The 9,706-nt window shown below is 41.3% G+C and overlaps 1 protein-coding gene across 1 annotated transcript; it reads left to right on the top strand.

Annotated features, from left to right (window-relative positions):
- The first annotated feature begins 4,780 nt into the window (after nucleotides 1–4,780).
- LOC106308047 (wall-associated receptor kinase-like 8) lies at nucleotides 4,781–7,363 on the top strand. The gene is made up of 3 exons (XM_013745159.1): nucleotides 4,781–5,720; nucleotides 5,794–5,898; nucleotides 5,971–7,363. The coding sequence occupies exons 1-3, from the start codon at nucleotides 4,874–4,876 to the stop codon at nucleotides 7,176–7,178; spliced, it is 2,160 nt and encodes a 719-aa protein (XP_013600613.1). The 5' UTR covers nucleotides 4,781–4,873; the 3' UTR covers nucleotides 7,179–7,363.
- The last annotated feature ends 2,343 nt before the right edge of the window (nucleotides 7,364–9,706 follow it).

Below are 9,706 nucleotides of genomic sequence, written 5' to 3'. Positions count from 1 at the left end.
GAATTCTACTTAGGGTGCACAAGGTTTGGGATGTCGTAGAAACAGAAACAGAAGATGATGCAAAGAACGACATGGCGATGGCATTATTATTTCAGTCAATACCCAAAACCCTCATCCTACAAGTGGGAGAGCTAAACACGGCTAAAAAAATATGGGACGCGATCAAGGCAAGATATGTCGGTGCAGAAAGAGTAAAGGAGGCTCGTTTACAAACACTAATGTCGGATTTTGATCGTCTCAAGATGAAAGATACAGAGACCATAGATGATTTTGTTGGAAAACTGGCTGAGATATCATCAAAATCTGCTGCTTTGGGAGAGGAAATCGAAGAACCTAAATTAGTCAAGAAGTTTTTAAAGTGTCTTCCCCGAAAGAAGTATATTCACATAGTGGCTGCATTAGAACAAGTATTAGACCTCAAGACAACTGGTTTTGAGGACATAGTAGGACGCCTTAAACCGTATGAAGAGCGTGTTGCAGAGGAAGAAGAAGTTCAAGAAGATCAGGGCAAATTAATGTATGCCAACTTAGATTCTCAGTCGAACCGTGGAGTCACCGAAACACAGACAAACCGCTACGGTGATAATAGATGGAGAGGTCATGGAGGAAGATATCAAAACAGAGGACGAAGTCGTGGTAGATATCCTCCACGTGATGCATCACGAGTCACTTGTTATCGTTGTGGTAAACTTGGTCATTATGTGACTGACTGTCCTGAGTTAAAATTGAAATTTCAAGAGGCAGTAGAAAACGAGAAAGATGATACTCAGGAGGCTGATGAGCTTATGCTTCATGAGATAGTTTATCTAAACGAAGAGAAGGTGGTTCCAAGTAAGTACGAAGTTGAGAATGGCGAAGACAACATCTGGTACCTAGACAACGGAGCCAGCAATCACATGAGTGGAGATAAAAGATATTTTTCAGACATTGATGAATCTATTACCGGAAAAGTCAGGTTTGGGGACGATTCTCGCATTGATATCAAAGGAAAAGAATCTATTGAGTTCTTGGACAAGAACGGAGAGCCAAGAAAGATTGTTGATGTCTATTTTATTCCTGATCTAAAGAGTAATATCATCTCACTAGGACAGGCCACAGAGTCGGGGTGTGACATAAGGATGAAAGATGAGCATCTCATTATGTATGATCGTGATGGAAGATTGATTGCTAAAGCTATTAGGTCAAAGAACCGACTATACAAGGTTCAAATGAAAATAAAGGAGGTGATGAGCATGCTAACAACTGCAGTCAGTGATGCAATCAGGTGGCATTCAAGGTTAGGACACATAAACTTCGAGACAATGCGATCAATGGTACAGCGAGGGCTGGTCATTGGAGTTCCACCGGTTAACTTGGAGAAGAATGTCTGCGGCTCTTGCTTACTTGGAAAGCAAGCAAGACAATCCTTTCCTCAAGCAACAACTTATAGAGCTGAAAAAGTACTTGAGCTTATACATGCTGACTTGTGCGGTCCTATAACGCCGGCTACGAGTGCTGGAAACAAATATATTTTTGTGATGATTGATGATCATTCTAGATATATGTGGACTGTACTACTTAAAGCAAAGAGTGATGCGTTTGGTAAATTCAAGATCTTTATAAATCGAGTAGAGCAGGAGACAAAGATGAGGATACAGACTCTGAGAACAGACAGAGGAGGAGAATTTGTTTCAAACGATTTCAATGAGTATTGCGAAAACAAGGGCATCAAAAGACATCTTACAGCACTATACAGTCCTCAACAGAATGGGGTTGTCGAGAGACGCAATAGAACGTAGTTGGAGATGACAAGAAGCTGCTTGAAAGCTATGTCCATACCAAACTACCTGTGGGGAGAAGGAATCAAACATTCTACTTACCTACTAAATCGTGTAGCAACAAGGGCACTAAAGGATGTTACACCTTATGAAGCTTTGCGAGGAAGAAAGCCTAATATTGCTCACTTAAGGACGTTTGGATGCATTTGTTATGCTAAGATAGACTCCAAGTTCTTAAAGAAACTTGATGACAGATCGAGAATATTAGTGCACCTTGGGACATAACCGGGGTCAAAGGCATATAGGTTGCTTGATCCTAATACTCAGAAAATAGTGGTCAGTAGAGATGTCGTGTTTGACGAATCAAAGGGATGGAACTGGAAGCAAGACACCTCAGAGAGTAACCAAGTTGAAAACTTCAAGGTCACGCTAGGAACCTTCGGTAATCATGGTATTCATACCGATGAATACAAAGAAACAGAGCAATGTAAGAACGAGATGGGAAGCTCTACTGTGAATAAGAACACATCAATGGAGGAGAATGATACGAGTAGTGAAGAAGAAAAAGAAGGTGATGATCCGTTGATGTTGAGACGATCGGAGAGACTTCGGTCAAAGCCGGCGTATTTGGATGATAATGTGCTACTTGCTGAGTATGAGGGAGACAGGTTGCTGTTAAGCTTGAATGATGAACCAAGGAGTTTTCAAGAAGCAAGAGAGCTTAGAGAATGGATTCAGGCATGTGAAGATGAGATACGATCCATCACAAAGCTTGACTACTGGAGTCTTGTTGATCTACCACAGGGAGTAAAGCCAATAGGTTTAAAATGGATTTTCAAGATCGAACGAAACGCAGACGGAAGCATTAACAAGTACAAAGCTCGTCTTGTCGCGAACGGTTATGTGCAACAACACAGAGTAGATTATGAAGAAGTATTTGCACCAGTAGCAAGAATCGAAACCATACGTCTTTTGATCAATCTTGCAGCCTCCTATGGATGGGAGATCCATCATCTCGATGTTAAAACAGCGTTCCTGCATGGAGAGCTAAAGGAAACGGTATATGTCACTCAACCAGAAGGCTTTGAAGTAAAAGGAAGTGAGAAGAGAGTTTATAAGCTAAGAAAGGCTCTCTACGGTCTCAAGCAAGAACCGAGGGCTTGGAACTACAAGTTGAACAATATCTTGGTTAGTCTACGGTTTGAGAGATGCGTAAAGGAGCCATCTGTGTATCGAAGACCAGTAGATGGAGATCTTCTTATTGTTGCGGTGTATGTAGATGATCTGTTTGTTACCGGCACGAATCTGAAGGTGATCGAAGATTTTAAGCTCGAGATGGCAATGAAGTTTGAGATGAGTGACCTAGGGAGACTTACTTACTATCTTGGGATTGAGGTGAACCAGCATGCCGAAGGTATCTCGTTGTGTCAGAATCGGTATGCTCTCAAGATACTAGAAGAGGCTGGGATGAAGCTCTGCAATGCCGTTCAAACGCCTATGGAGATGGGACTGAAGTTAGCCAAGTCTGTACAAGAAAGAAACATTGATGCGACCGACTATAGGAAGATCATTGGGTGTTTTCGTTACTTACTTCATACCAGGCCAGACTTATCATACTGCATAGGAGTTCTTAGTAGGTATATGGCTAATCCTAAAGACTCTCACGGAGTGGCACTGAAGCAATGTTTACGGTATCTGAAAGGAACTGCTACACTTGGTTTAAACTTTGAACGATCAAGGTCTGAGACAGCAAGATTGGTTGGCTACAGCGACAGTAGCTATAATACAGATCCTGATGATGGAAGAAGCGTAACATGGCATATATTTTATCTAGGAAGAAGCCCTATCACGTGGTGTTCTCAAAAGCAAGACACTGTGGCATTATCCTCTTGTGAAGCAGAGTTTATGGCTGCAACGGAGGCAGCAAGACAAGCAATCTGGTTACAAGATCTTCTTGGTGAGATCACAGGAGCTGTGTACAACAAGACTGTCATACGGATAGACAACCGTTCGGCAATTGCGCTTTCTAAAAACCCAGTGTTTCATGGATGTAGCAAACACATACATTCAAGGTATCATTTCATTAGAGAGTGTGTTGAAAGAGAGTTGCTAGAAGTCGAACATGTACCAGGGAGTGAGCAAAAGACAGACATTCTAACGAAAGCTTTGGGAAGAATCAAATACAAATAGATGAGAGGCTTAATGGGAGTTCAAGACTTGAAAGACATGGAGTTCAAGCTTAAGGGGGAGAATGTTGAAGTAAACTTGAAAAATGCCTGAGTGACAAGCAATCCTAATCCTAAGTAGTTTATGATCTTTAAAGAGATAAGGATCAAAGTGTATTTAGGAGTTATCTATTTACAAGTGTTTCCTATTAGGATTAGGATATCTAAAGTCTTATATAAACACAATGTCATGAGATGACATTAGTGTGAGAATTGTGTGATTGAAAGCTTAAGTTTTGAGAGAGTTTCTTAAGCAATAAGAAGAGTTAGTTTTTATTAAATCTTTGAGTTCTTATCTTTACGCTATAGTACTACGAAATGGAAACTGTGCATCGTGATCGTCTGTTCGATGGTGATGGTACGAACTATCACTCTAAAACTCTGAGTTTTGTTCGAAGAGGCTTAGCAAGAAGAAAGTTTGCATTTTTCTTACTTTGTTTTTGATAAAGAATATTTTTTTTTTGACAATTAAGAGCATCTCCAACCCCACTCCATAATTTACTGCAAAATGGAGTGAAAAATAGAGTGATGAACAAACAAAAAAGTGATTACTGCATAAATGGAGTAATAAGTTTTTTGATTGTTCATCACTCCATTTCCCGCTCCATTTTGCAGTAATTTATGAAGTGGGGTTGGAGATGCTCTAAGAGACGTATATTATCATCCTCTTTTAGTCTTTTTCATGGTAAGCCGAGCCCACTCACAATAAATGGTAAGGCTAAATTTTATGAGTCAAGGTCACCGTTGATGTAAACATGAAGCAGAAATAAAAACAAAAATGTTTGAATCTTGACTTATCTTTGTTTAACAAGACAGAGAGAAAGAGATGTGTCTGAACCAGAAACAAAACTTGTTGAGCTTTGAGTTCTCAAAGAGAGAGAGAGAGAAAAAATGTGTTGTGATCTGAGACGTTTCTTTGTTGCATTGATTCTGTTGCGAATCTGCCAACACGCAGCAGCTTCTACTTCTTTCCCTCTCGCAAAACGTAACTGCAAAGGCCACTGTGGAGCTGTTAGTGTTCCTTACCCTTTTGGGATAGGCCAAGGTTGTTACGAGAACAAATGGTTCGAGATTGTTTGCAGAAACAGCAACTCATCAGACCAACAGCCAATACTTTTCTTGCCAAGCATCAAACGCCAAGTTACTAACTTCAACCTTGGATACTTCTTCCCCTTGTTGGTGTTGACCAATTTTTACATTCAGAGTCCACTGAAACATTCAGGTTGTTCCATTGGAGATGCTGACTCGTCACTGAATCTGACGGGAAGCCCATTCTTCATAACAGAGAGTAATAAGTTCACAGCTGTTGGATGCAACAACAAGGCGTCTATGAAGGCTACAGGGTTACAGATCCTGGGATGTGAAACGACATGTGGGAATAAGATACGGTCTTACAAAGATGCTAACGAGAGTTGTATTGGTTACAAATGCTGTCAGATGCCTATACCACCTGATCTTCAAGTGTTTGATGCGACGGTGGATAAGCTGGAACCAGGTAAAGAAGGATGTCAGGTTGCCTTCTTGACACAGTTGACCTTGTCAGGGTCTTTGTTCACGCCCCCTGAGTTATCAGAGTACAATGAATACACGACAATGGAGCTAGAATGGCGTCTTGATCTTTCCTCCATGTCTTCAACAGTTTTGCTATGCAAGAACAACACATTTGGTGATAACCGTTATCAATGTTCGTGTAGATATGGTTACGAAGGAAATCCTTACATACCTGATGGATGTCAAGGTAATGTAACTTCCTTCTCAGATTGAATATAGAGCTCAAGTGTGGTCACTTATGTGTAACTTTCTCTCCATAGACATTGATGAATGCAGAATCCCACATAGACACAACTGTGGAATGAACAAATGTGTGAATGTTAATGGATCACACAGATGTGAGAAAACTTTGTCAGCCATTTTAGGTAAGTTTTTAACATATTTTTTAACATAATCTTTGTAGATTGAGAGTGAAAAGTTTAAAACTTACAATGCAGGTGGAACTCTAAGTTCTGGACTGTTTCTTCTGGCCGTTGGTATGTGGTTGCTATGCAAGGTTCACAGAAAGCGGAAAGCAGCCAAGCAGAAGAAGAAGTTCTTCAAACGAAATGGAGGATTGTTGTTACAGCAACAAACACACGTCCTTCAATGCAGTGTCAACAGAACCAAGCTGTTCAGCTCCGGTGATCTGGAGAAGGCAACTGATAAATTCAACGCGAGCAGGATACTAGGGCAAGGTGGGCAAGGTACCGTTTACAAGGGGATGTTGGAAGATGGGATGATTGTTGCAGTCAAGAAGTCCAAAGCACTAGAGGAAGAGAATCTTGAAGAGTTCATCAATGAGATCATCCTTTTATCACAGATTAACCACAGAAACGTTGTCAAGATCTTAGGATGTTGTCTTGAGACAGAGGTGCCTATGTTGGTGTATGAGTTCATTCCCAACCGCAACCTATTTGATCATCTACATAACCCATCAGAAGACTTCCCAATGACTTGGGAAGTACGTCTCCGCGTCGCCTGGGAAGTTGCAGATGCCCTCTTCTACCTGCATTCAGCAGCCTCTATACCAATCTATCACAGAGATGTCAAGTCAACAAACATCTTGTTGGATGAAAAGCACAGTGCAAAAGTATCAGATTTTGGGATTTCGAGATCTGTTCCTCTAGATGATACTCACTTGACGACAGTGGTGCAAGGAACCGTTGGATATGTAGACCCAGAGTACCTCCAGTCGAACCACTTCACAGGGAAGAGTGACGTCTACAGCTTTGGGGTTGTGCTCATTGAGCTTGTAACTGGGGGAAGACCTGTCTCCCTTCTGAGGCCACAAGAAGTCAGGATGTTGGGAGCTTACTTCCTCGAAGCCATGAGGAATGACAGACTTCACGATATTCTCGATGCTCGCATCAAGGAGGAATGTGATCAAGAGGAGGTCCTTGCAGTAGCCAAACTTGCACGAAGGTGTCTGAGCTTGAACTCAGAACATCGTCCTACCATGAGAGACGTCTTTATTGAACTTGATAGGATGCAATCCAAGGGAAAAGGCACTCAAATCCAAGCACAGAAGGGTGAAGAGCATGACCACATCCATATCTCAATACCAGAGTCCATGTCACTCAGTTACACTTCTCCGGACATAGTCGTTGAAAACAGCTCATTCTTACCGGACTCAAAACCACTGATGCCTCACAAGACACAGTGACTAGAAAACCTATGCTCTTCACCTTCCAAGTACAGTGAACCTTCAGGTCTTATACCTTGTGTGAATGTACTCCATAACTACATCCAATAGTTCCTCTGTCTATAATTTATTTTACCGAATGTCTCTGAGGGATTCCTCTTATCTGCACACTATGTATCAAATTCAAAGAAATAAAAAAGAGATTACAAAAGAAGCAAACTATTTGTATCACTTTTATATAATCGTTAAGGTGTTTAAAGCATACACATGATACACCACTGGGTATCTTTAATGGACACATATAACAAATGATAAGTTTTGTAACACTCAAATAACTGAGAAAACATCAATCTTCTCTAACCTTGGCAATCCATAAATATTAATCAGCTACAGCGCAATGTTACCATAAGGTGTTAACTAATACCTTTGCTGGAAAATAAGTAACCATAATAGACAGCAAAGCAGCACGTAAGGCTATAATTTTCATTTCCAAGCTGCCATGAAAAATTATTACATGCTCATTTTTCTCTTCTTATCTTATTCACAAGCGATGCAACTTCTGCAGTAGAAATGCCCAAATGGAATGGTAAAGTTACATGTTTGTGAAAAATAGCTTAAAGCAGATACTAATGAAAAGTACCAAGTCTCCTCCATGGCTCCTCTTTTTTTCTTCAAACCATGCTCACAATTGAAGAATCGACTGTAATTTTACTCTAATAATATATGCATCCAGAGAGATTATATCGCCTTGGTTAAGGCAGAGAAGATACTTCCAAGGATACACAACCAATGATGGACCCACCAGCTGGAATACACATTGGTTTGGTCTCTCTCCAATTCAAAGGCCTATCCAAAGGGTTACACACCCTCACCACAGACAATCTCACAATGTCAAACCTCCCTGCCCCTGACTCTTCCTGTTGACATGAAGCAGAATTAAGCAGCTAGACTTGAGAATTAAGCTGCCAAACTTGAAACGACCATTGCAAGAAAAAAGGTCACGGCAAAGACAAATGTTGGATCCTTTACCCACACCTCAAGCCTCAGAAGTTCAGGACACCTTATTCTGATGCAAGGGGGACTTTCTCTGGTGAAATGGGCGAGCCATCTACTCCTCGTCCCATGAACTCGGTTGCGGCTAGAGAAGGGAAGACCTTGGGATTCAGTGGCTGTTTTATCATGAGGACTACCCAAGATGAGATAATCAAGAGGTCTGGCCTTGATGCTCTCATCAAAGCCCTCAAGGAGAACTCTGGTAACACACTTGGTTTATCTTTGAATGCCTCTTATAAACTGTTCAATGCTCTTGTTACAACCTTACTGATGTCTGGACTGCACCATGCACTTCTAGGGAAAATCATAGATATTTTGTCACCTTCATAGACCAGAAATCTAAATATACATGGCTGACTATGATACCATCTAAAGATAGAGTACTAGATGCATTTATAAACTTCCAGAGCTACATAACTAATCAGTTCAATGTTAAGATCAAAGTATTCAGGTCAGATAATGGAGGGGAATATACAAGCACAACTTTCAAATCCCACTTGGCCAAGCATGGAATAAGCCATCAAACCAGCTGCCCTTACACTCCACAACAAAATGGTGTAGCTGAGAGGAAAAACCGACATCTGATGGAAGTGGCCAGGTCCATGATGTTCTACACCAACATGCCTAAGAGGTTCTGGAGTGATGCAGTCATGACAGCATGCTATCTCATCAACCGAACTCCAACAAGAGTCCTTGATGATGCCACACCTTATGAGGTATTGAACAAAAGAAAACCATCTATTGACCATTTACGGGTATTTGGGTGCTTGTGCTATGTATTGCAAACAGGTGATCATAGGAACAAACTTGAGGCCAGAAGCACAAAGGCAGTGTTCATTGGGTATTCTACCACTCAAAAAGGTTACAAATGCTACTCTCCAGAGACAGGAAGAGTCTTAGTATCCAGAGAGGTCAAGTTTGTGGAATCTAGAGGCTATTATGAGGAGAAGAGTTGGGACAATCTCAAGGATCTATCTCAAGGGGCCTCAGATAGGGCAAACAACCTACGGATTATCATGGAGAGCCTAGGTATCATCATGACACCAAATGAAAGAACTACTGGTTCAGCAAATAGTTTAGATCAAGCCAATGGTATGAATGCGGCTGAAGAGGCTTCTCATCCTAATCCTGAAGGGGGGAATCAAGAGGATTCGTCTACTGGTCAAGAGGAACCACACATTGGTCAAGAGGATCCACAGACTACTGATCAAGAGCAAGAGGTTCATGATCAGGATGAAAGCAAACAACAAGAGGAATCAGATCAAAAAAATGAAGTTGAAGCTGAGATTGTTGGAGAGATCCAGCCGCTTAGGAGAAGCACAAGGGTGAGAAAGCGTCCATCAAATTGGAAGTATTTCAACAGTCAAGCAGTAGCCCATCCCACTCAAGCAACTTGCTCCCTTGCTTACTATCCAAGAGATCATCAAGCCTTCATCACCAATATAGATCAAGAGTATATTCCGAGGACCTATGAGGAGGCAATGGAGATAAAGGAA

The sequence above is a fragment of the Brassica oleracea genome, chromosome C8 (assembly GCF_000695525.1).
Source record: "Brassica oleracea var. oleracea cultivar TO1000 chromosome C8, BOL, whole genome shotgun sequence".
Lineage (NCBI taxonomy): Eukaryota > Viridiplantae > Streptophyta > Magnoliopsida > Brassicales > Brassicaceae > Brassica > Brassica oleracea.
This window is presented reverse-complemented; position numbering and strand designations above follow the sequence as displayed.

What these genes read in the sequence shown, in the direction of transcription:
- LOC106308047 (XM_013745159.1), top strand. Translation starts at nt 4,874, where the DNA reads ATGTGTTGTGATCTGAGACGTTTCTTTGTTGCATTGATTCTGTTGCGA. An exon ending in CATACCTGATGGATGTCAAG is followed by an intron (nt 5,721 to 5,793) that starts GTAATGTAACTT and finishes TTCTCTCCATAG; the next exon opens with ACATTGATGAATGCAGAATC. An exon ending in AACTTTGTCAGCCATTTTAG is followed by an intron (nt 5,899 to 5,970) that starts GTAAGTTTTTAA and finishes CTTACAATGCAG; the next exon opens with GTGGAACTCTAAGTTCTGGA.